This window comes from Equus quagga, chromosome 5, assembly GCF_021613505.1.
Source record: "Equus quagga isolate Etosha38 chromosome 5, UCLA_HA_Equagga_1.0, whole genome shotgun sequence".
Taxonomy (NCBI): domain Eukaryota; kingdom Metazoa; phylum Chordata; class Mammalia; order Perissodactyla; family Equidae; genus Equus; species Equus quagga.
The window spans coordinates 12,023,267-12,039,139 of NC_060271.1; the positions used below are offsets into that span (position 1 = coordinate 12,023,267).

The 15,873-nt window shown below is 44.7% G+C and overlaps 1 protein-coding gene across 4 annotated transcripts in view; it reads left to right on the forward strand.

Moving 5' to 3' along the window:
* MKNK1 (MAPK interacting serine/threonine kinase 1) overlaps window positions 1-15,873 on the forward strand; it is a 40,882-nt gene that overhangs the window by 18,721 nt on the left and 6,288 nt on the right. For all 4 annotated transcript variants that reach the window (XM_046662120.1, XM_046662123.1, XM_046662121.1 and 1 more), the window contains 6 exons: window positions 1,981-2,078; window positions 5,098-5,177; window positions 6,738-6,811; window positions 8,958-9,062; window positions 12,119-12,174; window positions 15,485-15,580. In XM_046662120.1, coding sequence (XP_046518076.1) covers window positions 1,981-2,078; window positions 5,098-5,177; window positions 6,738-6,811; window positions 8,958-9,062; window positions 12,119-12,174; window positions 15,485-15,580 — 509 coding nt within the window. The remainder of the gene's footprint in view (window positions 1-1,980; window positions 2,079-5,097; window positions 5,178-6,737; window positions 6,812-8,957; window positions 9,063-12,118; window positions 12,175-15,484; window positions 15,581-15,873) is intronic.

Genomic DNA, 15,873 nt, shown 5'->3' on the forward strand with positions numbered 1-15,873 from the left:
AAGAGCAGAGATGGAAAAACTCTCAGATGATGTGCAGCCTCCTTTGAATGGTTCGAGCATCTCATCCGTGTACAGAGAGACCAATCTGTTAGAGTTGTACATGGAGTGAGACTTCCTGGTGTGTTTCAGCCCCTTCTCACACATGACCTTTCCCTCAGCTGTTCCTTCAGGGGATGCTGAGAGGCAGCACAAGAATGTAAGAGGATGAGAGAACACCAAGGGCCATGGCTGCAAAGGAAACTTCAGTCTTCTATAAACAGAGAATTTGGCTCCCAGAGATTGCAGCTACTTGTGCTGTCTGGGTTTGACTCCACTTTAAGAGTGCGTGTTGTGATCAGGGGACGCAACGTTGGGTCATCAAACATTTTGAACACGCTCTATGTGTGAGGCACCAGGCTCAGTGCTGCTCCTGTTATCACTGGGCATGTGATGGGATGAGGGGAACATTGGACACTTGTGCAAAGGACCGAAAGATCAGTAGCCACTCCCAGGAGTGACATGCCCCTTTTGTCTATTTTGTTTCTTTCATACGAGACCTGAAATAGCTTCTCCTCATGGTCCCTCTTTCCAACACTGCAGATACACTAGTGAATTGATCGTTTTGTAGAGTGGTTCTAAGAACAAGCCCTTTATGAGTCAGGAATACTGGACCTCCAACAACCGACCTATCCTGGCGTGTAAAAGGCTAATACCAGAGCGTCCGTTGTGAGAAAGGAACATCATTTAAAATACTTACAAACAACAGTGTGCATTCTTATAAACAGCTGCAAGACCAAACTGTGATGGAACCAGGAAGATGCTTAGTGCAGGGTTTTGTCTGTTTGTCTTTAACTCAAACAGTAGATGTGTATGTATGGGGGGAGGGAAGAAGGATGGACAAAAGTCCCAAGCTTTTTAGAATAGGTTCCAAATCAACAATCTTGTTCTTTCGATGAACACAAGAGTATTTCCTGTTATTCAAGGATAGCTTGTGCAATTATAGGGCTTCTCATGACTAAGAGTGATAAAATCTAATTTCATGGTTAAAAAGTATTTTGCTCATTCTGTGGGTTTAAATGCTAGGCTGCCTCAAGAGGAAAAAGCTGAAGAATGGAGGCCAAGGTTGGAGGAGGTCAGCTGGCAGAGGCTGTGACAGAGCGGTGGCTTCCTTTGGAAGGGGCTCAAAGAGCTTGTGCTATTTGTGAGCTCGGGCAGGTCACCTAAATGTTCTTTCAACCCAGGCCTATTACTCTGTTAGACTCAGTACCCTAAAAACCTTGAGGCGTCTATTTGCATCCTACTTCTGTCCCTTATTTCTGTGGGTGACTTATGGAAACTTCTCAGAAACCTCCGATGACCTCCTTTGTGTGTGATATAAAATAAAACAGTGCTTTACTTCCCTTTGTGTCATCAGTTCCTAGCACAGAGCTGGGCACATAGTAGGTACTTGGCAAATGAGTAAATGAATGAATGATGTCCATTCAAATCACACCCCCGTCTGTGAGGGTCTCCCAGAGTCCCTGGACAGAGTTATCTTTCCCTTCCTCTGCTCTGTTTACTGTGCCTTGTCCCTCTGAGATAGTAGTCACCACTGCCGGGGTTATTCTGTGGTCACTTCTGTACATGTCTGTCCTCTCCACTGGACTGTGACCCTCAAAGGGCAGGGACTGTATTTATTCCTCATTCTGTCCCTATTAGGAGTCTAATGTGCTGTCTGGCACATGGTAGGTGCTCAGGAATTGTGTGCCAAATTGAAACCCTTTCACTGACCTCATCTCTAAACTGAGGAACAGGATGCCTTCAATGTGGTCTGCTTGTTGAGAATCTGAGCCCTGAGATGGCTGGGAAAGCTAATGGTCTTCCTCATCACTGAGTGCTATGGGGTCATCGTGTGCCTGTGTTGTCCCACCGGGGAAGCTCAGTCACAGAAGCTCTTCTCTCCACCTTAACTTGCAAAGGGGTGACTCACCTTGTTATTCCTCTCATCCATTTCACCTCTAGATACGTACAAGCTGACCTCTGAATTGCTTGGAGAGGGAGCCTATGCCAAAGTTCAAGGTGCCGTGAGCCTGCAGAATGGCAAAGAGTATGCTGTCAAAGTGAGTTTCTTATCTGGATGCCAGGCTTTACCTTGCAAATAGTCAGTCCCAGCTTGTCCTAAAACAAATAAATTTTATATTCCCCAATACTGTAGCTCAGTAAGAATGGGAGCTCTGAAGCTATAGTCTCTGGGTTCAAATCTTGGTTTCTCTACTTATTTGCTGTGTAACATTGGTCAAGTTACTTAACCTCTCTGTCCTTCAGTTTCCTCATCTGTAAAATGGGTGTAACCATAGAACCTATATAGTGTTGTTTTGAGGATTAAATAAGTTAACATGTGTAAAGTGCTTAGAACAATGCCTGGCTCATAGTAAGCTGTGTCTTATTATTCTGACAAATGAAATTAGCTTCAGGGAGCAGACAATCAGATTTGGAATTAGAAGGCCTACCTGAATTTCTGTTTTGACAAACTACTGCTATTTGACTTTGGTCAAGTCACTGAACCCCCTTGAGCCTCAGTTCCCACATCTCTCAAATGAAGATAATGATCCCTGCCCTTCCTGTCTCGTGGAGTGGTTATGAAGATGAAAATAAAAAGGAACTGGTAGAAGTAGAAACACTTCACAAATTATGAAATGCTGTACAAGTGATGTACAGTATCGTGATAATGAGGACTGAGCCCTCCGCTTTGGAGCAGGAGAGGTGACTTCTACTTGCATGACCTTGGAGCGGCTCACTTCACTCCTGTGTGCTTCCATTTGCCGACTCCCCCATGGACAAAGGGGTGGATCAAGAGCAGTGGTTCTCACAGTGTGGTCCCTGTACCAGCAGCATCAGCATTGCCTGGAACTTGTTAGAAATACAAATTATCTGGCCCTACGCCAGACCTACTGAGTCAGAAACTAGGCATCGGCCCAGCAATCTGAGTTTTAACCAGCTCTCCAGGTGGTTCTGACACTTGCTAAAGCTTGAGAAGCCCTGACGTAGGGCAGATTTAAACTTTCGTATGTATCGGAATCACCTGGAGGGCTGAGAAAGCGCTCAGAGACCCTGGTCTCCTAATAGAGGAGGGGGGGGTCTTTGTATGTTTACCAACCTCCCCAGGTAATTCTGATACCCACCAAAGTTTGAGAACCATTGACCTAGAAATAAGGTCTTATTAAATCCAAGGAGGCAAGTCAAGCTTATTTCAAATCATCCACCTGAGCCCCCAGGTCCGAGTGCAGCCTCGCCTCAGGTGGGCAAACCAGTCAAACTGGCTCCTGAAGGAAATGTTTCTTCGTTTAGCCAACTGGCCATAGTCCCAGCTGTAGATTTCTAAAGGAGAACACTTCTGCTAAGCTGTATTCCTTTTTGCTGGAGTGTTGCTTCGTGTGGTAACAAAAGCACTACCACGATTCCTTTTTGGAAACAGATCAGTATAGATTGCAAGTAATTTTTTTAAAATATGCCTAAATATGGTAAAAACTACAAATGTAAATTGATTCTCAAAAGTTTGAATACATTTATGGGTAACAGACCTATTTCTTCAAGGTTGGATCACAAGAGGAAAACCTGGCCCTTCCTCCATGCCCGCTGGCATTTTGGGCAAGGACTGGACCCTGGCCTGGAGATGCTTTAGTTTCTGCCCACATCTCATGTCTCTCTGGTTCTTTGAAAGCTCCCTAGAGATGGGCTACTTCTCCCAGCATGACTCCACAATTCTTGGTTGTATTAGGGCTTTCCCTACAGGCATCCAACTGGTGAATCCTAGAGTCTCGGGGTTGGAGTGGAATTTCAAGATAATCTGGTCCTCATTTTCCTCTGTAACTCCTCAAATAGTTGTCCTTGTTCTGCTCCCCTTCTCTTGTAGCAGGGGTCTATTACCTCCTCAGAGAAAATTGTCCATTGCTGGATAGTTGGCCTGCTGGAAAGTTCTTCCTGAGTTTGATCTGAAACTCTTGGTAAAGAAACAAGTTGAGTCGCTTCTTTGCCCAGTACTGCACCTCTCTGACTGCTCAGAAAATGTGTCCACAGCGGTTTACTAACAGACGTGGACTTGTTCGGAAAATTACATTTTGTCATGGATGTTTGTGCTACAACATGTTGAAGAAGGTTGAAGTGTTCTACACAGCAGTCTTGGAATGAAGGAACAGGATGTCATCATCTCTGCTGCCCACTCTACACGTGGGGCTGTAAGGCAGAGCCAGCTCTGCAGGAGACTTGCCCGCAGGCTCTACGTGCAACAGTTTGTGACTCTGAATGGGTCTGTAGAGATGTTCAGAGTCAGCCCAGCCCTGTGTAAACCAGCTGCTTCTCTGTTGGCTCATCCATTCCTTCACTCAGTATTTGCCAAGCATCTCCAGGTATAGGTGGGGAGGGGGAGCAGCCCACAGTGTCGTAGGGGAGACAAAGCCTATAGGTTCCCTGAAAGAAGCCTTGTAGGACATAGGCAAGTACAGGATAGCAAGGGCTTTGGAGGCAACTCTGGGCTGAAATTCCAGCCCTATCTCTTATCAGAGCTGTGAGCAAATATTTTACCTCTTCCTGTCTTTTGGGATTGTGTTGTAAGGGTTAGCTCAGACTGTGTACCCAAATGACTCAATACAGTGCCTGCCCAAGGGTAAATTCTCAGAAGTGCAGAGGTGGCATCTGAGCTGGGCCCTGGAGCTTTAGTCTCTCTCCACTGTGTCCTTCATCCCCTGGCTCTTCCTCCAGCACCAGAAGATCCTTCCGTAGAGGTTGTGAATTCTTACCCGTGAGGCAGAAAGAGATGCCCTCTGGGTCGGAATGGGTAGACGTAACTCTTTGTCTTGCAGGCTCTTCAGTCTCCCCTGGGCAGCTGGGGGGCAGCTGGGGGGCAGCAGCCTCATACGCTTTCTTGGTGTTGTACTTGGCAGAGTGGAACAGGCCCAGACCGGCTGGAAAGCCCTTAGGCCAATCTATTGCTTTGCTGACAGAGCCACAGTGCCTGTCACGAAGGCCTACTCCAGACTTGTGCTTGAAACTGGATTTGGGCTGTATTTGGCCTTGCGTTCTCCCAGGGGGCCCCTGCTGAGGTCAGCGGGGTGTATGTGACACATTTTATTCTTCCCACAGATCATCGAAAAACAAGCAGGGCACAGTCGGAGTAGGGTATTTCGAGAGGTGGAGACGCTCTATCAGTGTCAAGGAAACAAGTGAGTACAGGGCTGCTACTTGCTGCTTCTCTGGGGGGATGCTTGGCCACAGAAAAGGAGGTTATTTCTTATCATCACTGACCCAGCATTTAGCTCCCACTCCTTCCCCCGTAACTGCATATAACTCCTTCCATCTTTCAATGTTTGAAAAAGGGGGAGAGGAGAAGCAGCAGCAGCAAAGAAACTATCTTCCATTACTGTAAAAATATCAGCAATTCAGGCAAGTTAGAAGAGTGAACAATTTGAATCAGTGGCTCATTGGGAAAAAATGGAGTTCTCTTTATTTCAAGGGCCTGTGGAAACTAGGCTGAGTGAGTGTTGCCTAGTGGAAATCTTTAGGGACCTGCTTTACTTCATAGATGAGGATGACGAGGACCATTCAGAATATTTGCTGCTTTCTGATCCTAGCTTATTTACATATGTGCAGCTACTACTGAGGGTCCTGAAACCTGCTCTAACACTCTGCTTGATTACTGGGCCAAGGTAGTCTCCAGCCCCATCTTAGTCTGCTCACCTCCAGCTCCAAATGAGTGGCTGTCCCACTGTGGCTTTAAATCAGGGTCACCTCTAAGACTCCGCTTCCCCCTCTCCCTCCATGGCGGGGTCGGCAGGGAGCCAGTGGGCTGGTATTGATGGCTTTGCCATTAAGCCTGGAGGATGGGGGCTGCTGCTGATTTAACTCCAGGCGCTGCCTCTACAATCTTCTTTCAAATTAGGCCATTTTGGCCGTCTTATTTGGATGCCTTCACACTAGTGAAAGCCTGGTCTCTCCCAAAGTGGCCGGCATTTTTTTATGAGGGACAGATTTTTATTTTCAGCCCTGCAGCTTCTGAGTTCAGCATTAGAGACTCTACTTGGTTTATTTCGTTCTTTAAAAGAAAAAAAGCCGCCAACGCCTCCGATATCCAGGCTGGTGGCTTCCCTACTGAGTTACAAGGCGACCTTGTTGGCAGAGCACAGTAATGCTCAGGCAGACAGAGAGTGCTCACCGGGGAAGGCCACAAGTGCTATGGCGGCGGGAACGTGGCCGTTTCATTAAGCAGCGCTTAGCAGTTAGGGTCTGGCGGTGCCCACGTTAGGCCCCAAGTCTATTTGACAGATGTTTCCATTTTCTCCAGGCAATGTAAATACTGCCCCGTGATTTATGGGCAAGAGGGAGGGCAAGTAATTATTTGCTGCTTGCCTCCAGGACACACACCTACTATTCAGTGTTATTAGCCGCAATTGCTTCCAGTCGGCTGCAGATTTTATTCAGTTTAATGTGACTGGGACTTTTTTATAACTCTACCTAGTGGGTTTTAGGATTGGGGTTTGACAGCGTAGACTTGGTGAAAACACCAGAGACTAAACATTATGGAAAGATAAGGTGACCTGAATCTTGCTAACACCATTGGCTACTTCTCAAACATGAGTCTTTAATAAGCATTCTGATTTGAAGTTGATTTCTGTCTTGCTACAGGGCATTGTATATTTTTTCATTTAATATTTGTAAGTGGGCTTTAATATATAATACCATTTCCCCTTTTTTTTTCCCTTTCCTCCTATTTTTTCCTATTTAAGGAACATTTTGGAGCTGATTGAGTTCTTTGAAGATGACACAAGGTTTTACTTGGTCTTTGAGAAATTGCAAGGAGGTACTTACTGTTGAGTATGTGTTTGGACTTCTGATTAAGACTCAGAGTGGTGATCATCCATCATGAATCCCAGAGACTTCTAAAATGAGTCAAGCTAATAAAAAGGATGAAGGACTTAAAACTGCCCTTGATTTGGGAGAAGGGAGGCCGGAGGGAAGGATGATAATTAGCATTTTGCAGAGCTTAGAATGTCACCTGTGTGGGCATTCTAGAAATGCCTCCTCATTATAATAGGACTCAAATATAGATACATTTCGTCATCAATTTATCAATCCATTGTTTTGACACATTCACTATTTAACTAAATTAATTATGGGGTGGAAACTCTTGCATACACTGTGAAGCCCAGAAAAGCTCACTGAGGGAGAGGAGGGTTCCATTGTTTAGGACACAGACCCAGATAGAGAGGAGGCCTGAGAATGTGCCATCCTGCTGGTAGAAAGATGCCATTCTTGACCATTTACCACTCCTGCCATCACTCCCACACATAATCACTGGGATGTATATTCAAGTGGCTTTTCGGACATAGAGAAGGGGATAGAGAAGCCCTTTCCCTAGCCATGACTCACCCAACCCTAGGACACATTTGCAAGGTGAAGGTTAGGGAGGATGACTACACAGAGGAGCTTGGTGGTTAAGGGAGTGTGTTTTAGAAACCAACAAAGCTAAGTTGAAGTCTAGCTCCATCACTTACTAGCTTTGTGACCTTGGGCAAGTCACTTAACTTTTCCAAACAGTATTCTTATCTGTAAAACAGGGATAATGACAGCACCTACCTCCTTGGGACACTGTGAAGATTAAATGAGATAATTCATATGAGATGCTTAGCATAGTGCCCAGTAGGCACTAAGGGTTCAATAAATGTCAGCTGTTAATATTAATAAAACAGGTATGCTAAGGGCTAGCTTGGAAGTATGTAGAATAATTCTTTCCTCCTTCCCTTTTAATAAATTTGGAAACAAGAGACCCACTGCAGTAGAGCAAGCCTGAGACCTAGCCAGGAGCCAGTTTTCTCAGAATGTTCCCTAGCATGTTGAGATCCTTTGATTGTTTAATCTGGCAAATAAAAGATCTTTCATCCCCTCCCCATGCCCAAAACCAGAGGTAAATAAGTAAACGTGCCATTTTTAGGACACAGAGATGACACCTTCAGCCCAGAAATACTAGCTTCCAGTAGTGAGCATAGACCCAGCTGCACGTTTATGCCCCTGCCTGTCCCCGCTGCACCCAGCAACGCTAGGACTGTGAATTGCATGTCTGAATGCTGGATGCAGCTGGGGTCGTCAGTGACCATATCACTTAGAGTACAGCTCTACCGAGGCCAAACCCAGTAAGTAAAGAGAGTGCATTTGGCTCAGGGCAACCCAGCCCCCTAGCAGTCAGACCACAAGTCCTGCTGAGGGGAAGCCTGCACAGGCTCTGAAGCCAGACTTACTGGGCTTAAGTCCACACACACTTACTGGTGTGTGATCTTGAGCATGTTGCTTAACCATCCTTGGCTTCAGGTTCCCCATCTAAAAAATGGAGATGAGATAACTATATTTTGTACATTTTGTACAGTTGCAATGAGGATAAGAGAATCTATTTAAAGAGTATTACATAGTGCTTGGCACATAGTAACTACTCAATAAATGTTAGCCATTGCCAATAAAATTATAATAATAATAATAAATGAGAAAGTTCAAGGGAAAAAGCAGTTTTTTCCTTTTTCTAGACCTTTCCATCTCGATGAGGGTGTGGTATTTCCACGGGAAGTCTCGTGCTCTTGTTTGGGTCTGGGATCAGATGTAGAGGAGAGAAAGTTCCTGCAGACAGGCCCCCAGCCCTGTGTGGATTCACTTTTAGTTCTTTTTGATTTCAGAAGCCAAATCTGCCCCATGACATTAGTATTTTTTGCTCGTTTAAATAGTTGTTCTCTCTCCCTTGTGTGCTCATCATGGTTAGGTACAGAAGACGGCAATCTAGTTCTGTTTAGTCCAGTCTTGTGCTGGTACCGCCTCTGCGCTAGGTACCACACTTGCTAGACATTTAGTAATGAAGAAGCTTCTGTCACCACCCCAAACTTGTGAAAACTTGTCCTCTGAGAAGTTATACTTAGCAGAGCAGAGCCTGAAAGGCATTCCTCTGTGTGCCCTCTGCTCCCCAGGCTCCATCCTGGCCCACATCCAGAAGCGGAAGCACTTCAATGAGCGAGATGCCAGCCGAGTGGTGCGGAATGTTGCTGCTGCACTTGACTTCCTGCACACCAAAGGTGAGCCAAGCCTTTGCCTTGGCAGGTGGGTTGAGCTGGCCAGCCTCTGGGGACCAAGGGAGAGGAGCAGGCCAGGCAGAGGGCTGGGCCAGGAGCAGGTGCAGCTGCTGAGGGTGAGGGGGCAGGCCAGGATGGCTCCTGGGCTTCTGGTGTGGACGGTGGGTACAGGTGGAGCTATTAAGCAGGCTGGGGATACAAGAAAAATAGCAGGGAGGAAAAAGAATAAATGTCATGTTGAACAGATGTGTGTGAGTGTGTGGATGTGGATAGTCTTTCCTAATGAAGAAAGTAAAACTTACGCATAATACGACTTTTCGTATTTCGAATAACACTTTGAGTGTTATTCAACCTAGTCTTTTAAAATATATCACCTGTATCTCTCTTTTCAAAATTTGCATGATGGTACGTATGAAGTTTTATATCTTGCTCATGATAAATGGAAAATGCATTTTTCTACTAACATCGTACATTTGAGGTATCTGTTGAACATCATGACGGTAAATAGCATGTTGCTATTGTTTCAATTACACTTTGCTTTACAGTCTTTGATCTAGGACTGGTTATTTAAGAATGTTTGTAGTATATTAAATCTTTTTGCAAATTAAACATTTTTGCATTTCCATAAATATGTTTGACTATTACATACATTTTTTAAATTTGCCTGACAGCAGTGCCATGGAAAAAAATGAATTCTGGCTTCACCTTTTTACCAGCTATGTGCTCTCTCAGTAATAATGCCTACTTCGCAGAGCTATGGTGAGAATTAAGAGAGATGATAATAATAATCTCATCAACAGTATTAACACTTAACACTTATGTGTTAGACACTGTTCTAAGCCTTTTATATAAACTCACTTACATAATTGTGTGTATCTTATGTATATTGTATATGTAAAACATAGTTGGAGCATAGTGCCTGGCACACAGTGTTTCTTCAAAAATGTTATTTCCTCCACCCTTATCCCTCACTAGGCAGAAAGTATTTTTTATCCTAATATTAATTCCCTTAAAGTAAAGAATTCTGCCTGGTGGGGGTGGAGTGAATAATTTGTGACTTAGCTCTGCTCCCTTCATTTTTGTGGACACTGCCACATCGGTTGTGCGTGCTCAGGACCAATTGTAGGCATGCCAATCACGGATCCCACGTTGTGCCGGCAACACAGTGCAGCCTGGTGCGGCGTGTGTGCGGGAAGTTCAGGTGTGTTGATTCCACCTCGTTTCCTCCAGTGGCTGAAGAGACATCTCCTGATGTACCCATGTTGGGGGCCTGACTTACACGTGGGATGAAAATTCCTAGAAGGGGTGTCTCTGCTTTCCATAGCATGATGAATAGCAGTAGTTCTGTTTCTGAAAGCCGGGATGCATGTAGGTAACACCTGTTTGACAAAGATTTACAACGGCTCCCCAAGCTGCCTCTGTAGATTGCAAAACTGGGTCACACTTTTTACAAGATCCATACCTTGGAGGGGGGTAAAGGCGGTTTTATTTTTTATTTTTTATTTATTTATTTATTTTTTACAAGAATGCACTAAAGGGAACAAAGGCTGGTGGTGTCTTAGGAGTTCTGAAGTGCTTGTTAACATCTAGCTGGCCAGCTGCCCATGTGACTAGAAGTTGGAGGGTATGAAAAACGATTTCCAGCCGAACTTGGCTGTTTTCTAAATAACTTCATGCTGGGAAGATGAATTGGGCAAGAATGGGTCAGCCCTGAAACAAGTTCCATACTTTTAAATACTGGACACACTGCCGCTTAGCCTCTGGGAAATGAACGGGAGCGGCTCGATGGCTGGTGCGCTCACAGAGGCAGACCCATTATTACAGCAGGGCTCTCAGTTCTCAGGCTGGGGGACGACCGGGCCACGGGCACCTATTTGGAGAGCAGGGCTCCATGTGTGGCTCATGATCCTTCTGTGGGAACACTTGCTGTAATAGAAAATATCTTTCACTTTTAGTGTGGCGGGCTGTAGCCCGACTCAATTTGTGCAGCCTGGACTGAGTTGCTCTGGGTTCTCATTCAATTAGGCGGCTGATGAAGTTACTGAGCCTGCTGGAGCTCAGGTTTTTCCTCTCTAGTGAAGTGCCACCATTGGGCTGCCTGAGAAGTTGGGCACAGGGGAGTTTTAGGAAGGCTGGTTCTGCTTTCCCTGTGACCCCACGAACAGGGTACTTCTGCTGCTGCCCAGTACTTCCGAGCAGTAGCTGTGCGGTTTTTACTCGACCTTCCAGCCCTCCTGTCTCTGCGCCACACATTCTGCGGGAGGAAAGAGGAATGGGAGGTTTCTGTGTCTGCCACTAGGACACCATGGCCCTGTGAGCTGCTGCTTTCTCCCTATCTTTGGCTAGAAGGTCTTCCTCCAGGTCCCTTCTTGGCCAGGTCAGCAGCGTTCAGCCCCTCATGGGGTAAGCTGCTGTCCGCAGTCTCCTTCAGGAGGTCTGGCCAAAATGCAGGGGAGGCTTTTCTTAAGGACAGAACCCTGAGGCCAAAGCGGTCCTTGCTGTGCTTCTGGCGGGACTGTCTCAGACTATGCAGAGCAGGTGAGAAGGGAATTGGACATGCTTTGGGAGATTTGTTAACACTTGATCCTTTGAACATTCAGGGAGTCCCACTGAAGGAAGCTTTTTTTTTTTCAATCGGCCACACAAGAAGAAATGAGGTAGAGCAGTCTCGGCCCCCTGAGATGCTCTTAAACAAGGCACTAATTATTTCTGCATTGCTGTTCCAAGCATGGTCCTCTGCAGAGCTCTTTGCTCTGCCTCGTCTTAGGCTTCTTCTTGGTCGTCACTGCAGAGCTGAGAGGTAGGCTGGCTTGGATTCATTTAGCCCTTCATATCCCTGCCGGACTTCTAAAGCTTCTGCTTCAAAAGAACTTGCAGAGTCAACTGGGCTTTTGGTTTGTGTCTCTGGTTACTTCTGCCTCCTGCAGCTCGTTGATTTTTTAATGTACCATAATTGGGAATTAATCTGCGAACAACAGCATTTGGAAAAAATTAATTGTGTGTGGAACGTTTGATAATTATGTGCATACGGCAACCATTTCTTTGCTCTGTCATTTCAGGCATTGCTCACCGTGATCTGAAGCCAGAAAATATATTGTGTGAATCTCCAGAAAAGGTACTTAGGGCCTGACTTGGGATGTCACAGTTGACACTGATGCCAGGAAGCCACCCTTGCTTGCAATATAGGTCGTTAGCAGTTCTCTCCACCTCAGGTACCAACTTGAACTGATTATTATGGACGCGTGAGAATGTTATACCTGATGTGGAGTGTTTCTATAATCCAAGTAGCTTAATCCTCGTCCCTTCTTTGCTCTTTCTCAGCAGTGTGATTGGATTCAGCCTGAGAGTTTGTAAAATATGAGACCTGCACAAAATCAGTGTTTTCTAGTGCAAGTCCCTACCTTTAGAACAGTTGACGTGCGTCATAAACAACAACTCAGTCTTATAGGAAGCAAATCTCTGCCCATAAGTGATGTTTCTGTTATGGCATATATGCCAGCTGGTGTCCACCACTAGAGGTAATAATTAGAAAGCAAGTTCTTGAAAAGGGTCTCTGTTTCCATTTTTATTTCCAAAGGTGCTTATTAAAAAGAAAACATTTATACTTGATGTTGAACAAATGCAACCTATTTTAAACTGTATCTTAACTCAATCTATTAGTAAATGGAAGTGTTTGTATTTCCATAAGCATTATAAATTTCACAAATTCTGTGTTTATTAGAAGGGATTTAGGCCCTGGTGGTTTGATAGCTGTGTGTGTGTATATGTGCACATTTGCATGAACACACATCTTGCTCTGAATTAAGGGATAGCTCTTAAATTAGGAATGGCTGTGAGTGAATTTTATGACTCAGCCTGCTACTTACAACTGTTTTGTGGGGAATAGTAATGTATTAGCTCAAATAAGATCTTGTGATTTCCTATCTGGCATAAAACTTTATAATTTATCATTGTCATAATTATAGGTCACATTTCTTGAGTGCTTGAATTGTGCCAGGAACTTACTTTATCGAGTGTTTATAAAATCTCACGAGGTAGATACTATTATTATCTTCATCTTATGGATGAGGAAACTGAAGCTTAGATTAAGAAACTTGCCCAAAGTCACTCAGTTGATATGTGGTATAGATTGAAACCAAGGCGTCTGACCCCAGAACTCCATGGCGCTCTGAACTACTCTGTTATACTGCCTCTGGTTTACAATTTACTTTCATGTCCTTTGTGTCATGTGATCTTCATGGCACAGATTGGTTGCCTCCTTTTTATGGTTGAAAAACTAAAATTAAGAGAAGCTGAATGTGGGGCTGGCCCCGTGGCTGAGTGGTTAAGTTCGTGCACTCCACTGCAGGCGGCCCAGTGTTTCATTGGTTCGAATCCTGGGCGCAGACATGGCACTGCTCATCAAACCACGCTGAGGCAGCGTCCCACATGCCACAACTAGAAGGACCCACAACGAAGAATATACAACTATGTACCAGGGGGCTTTGGGGAGAAAAAGGAAAAAAAAAATTTTTTTTAAATCTTAAAAAAAAAAAGAATCTCTTCATATTCTTTAAAAAAAAAAAAAGAGAGAACCTGAATGTCAAAAGACATTATCAAGAAAGTGAGAAGACAACTCATAGAATGGAAGAAAATATTTGCAAATCATATATCTGATAAGGGTTTAATATCCAAAATATATAAAGAACTTCTAAAACTCAACAGCAAAAAGAAACCCAGTTAAAAAATGGGCAAAGGACTTGAATAGACATTTCTCCAAAGAAGGTATAAAAATGGCCAGTAAGCACATGAAAAGATGCTCAACATGCTTAGTCATTAGGGAAATGCAAATCAAAACCACAATGAGATACCACTTCACACCTTCCGGGATGGTTATAAAAAACTAAACGGAAAATAACAAGTGTTGATGAGGATGTGGAGAAATTAGAACCCTTGTACATTGCTGGTAGGAATGTCAAATGGCACAGCCACTGTGGAAAACAGGGTGGCAGTTCCTCAAAAAGCTAAACATAGAATTACCATACCTCTCAGCAGTTCCACACCTATGTATATACCCAAAAGAATTGAAGACAGAGACTTGAACTTGAACACCAATATTTATTGCAGCATTATTCACAATCAGCAAAAGCTGGAAACAACCCAAGTGTCCATCAGCAGATAAATGGATAAACAAAATGTGGTATATACATACAATGGAATATTGTTCGGCCATAAAACAGAATGGAATTCTGATACATGCTATGTCATGGATGGACCTTAGAAACGGTATGCTAAGTGAAATAAGCCAGACACAAAAGGACAAATATTGTGTGAGGCCACTTAAATGAAATACCTAGAATAGGCAAATTCATAGAGATGGAAAGTAGGTTGATGTTACTGGGGCTGAGGAGTTGGGTAATAGGGAGTTATTGCTCAGTGAGTTCAGAGTTTCTGTTTGGGATGATGGAACAGTTTTGGAAACATACTGCTAATGGTTGCACGATAGTGTAAATGTAATGCCACTGAATTGTACACTTAAAAATGGTTAAAATAGTATATTTTATGTTATATATATTTTACCACAATGAAAAAAGAGAGGCTAAGTGAAAAAGAAAAGAAGAAAGAATGTAAGAGAGAGGAAAGGGAGAGAGAGAGGGAGGAAGGAAAGAAAGAAAAGAGAAGTTGAGAGACTTGCCCAGGCTTCCCCAGCAGGGAAATGGCTGAGCTGGGACTCTCGGAGCCAGCCTTTTTGACTCGCCCTCTGTGCTGCTCCCACCACACAGGCCGTCCTCATGTATGCACACAAACTGCCCTCCTGGTTGCTCCAGAGGTGACGTGTGCTGTCTGTGGTCTCAGGTGCAGCATCCACTTCTGGTGGGCTTGGCTGCTATGTTGATGCTGCCTAGAGTGACCAACCATCCCAGTTTGCTCAGGCCTGAGGGGTTTCCCAGAACACAGGATTTTCGGTGCTTAAATTGACAAAGTCCCAAGCAAACAAAGACAGGTTGGTCACACTCAGCCACCTGAGGCGGTCAAGGGTTTTACTCAAAACTCCTTTGCCCTCCGCTGAATGGGCTGCAAAGAGTCTTTCAGGAATGCATACTAACTTCTCTAACCTCTGTGGTGCAACCTACACCATCGTTTGTCAGCAAGGGTTCCATAGGTTTACTACTTGTTTTATACTAAGTTCACAACAGTCTGACACCAGGTGATGCACACATTTTCTCTTAGTCAGGAAACAAGGAGAGAGCATGGGGAAGGCGACACCTTAGGATAATTCCTCAGGTGATTTCTAGTTAACCCAAGGAGAGTAAACATGACCTGACAGATAAAGCTGGGCTTCAGTGTGGCAGCCACGCAGCTGTGCACCCATAGAGTCATGTTGGGCTCCTTGTGTCCTTTGGGTTCTTATATTTGTGACCTTTGGTTTCTGCTTTCCTTTTCAGGTGTCTCCAGTGAAAATCTGTGACTTTGACTTGGGCAGTGGGGTGAAATTGAACAACTCCTGCACCCCTATAACCACACCAGAGCTGACCACTCCGGTATGTTTGGCTGGGCACCCTGGGCCACCTCAGTCTGAGCTCCTGTACGTTTGGTGTGCCCCTGACCCAAAGCTCTGGAGTCCAGAACAGAGGGCTGAGGAAGGAAAACCGAGCGTACCGACACCACTTCCTGCCTGAGTTGTCATTTGCCTCACTGCTTTGTGTTGATAACCTCCCCCACCCCTCACCCCAGTGCTTAGTTGCTAATGAAACTGACATTAGAGCTTTTAGTTTGGGGTGGGTCCTCTACCATTGATGAGACAAATTGTTTCTATAAGAACAGGCTGAGCCCT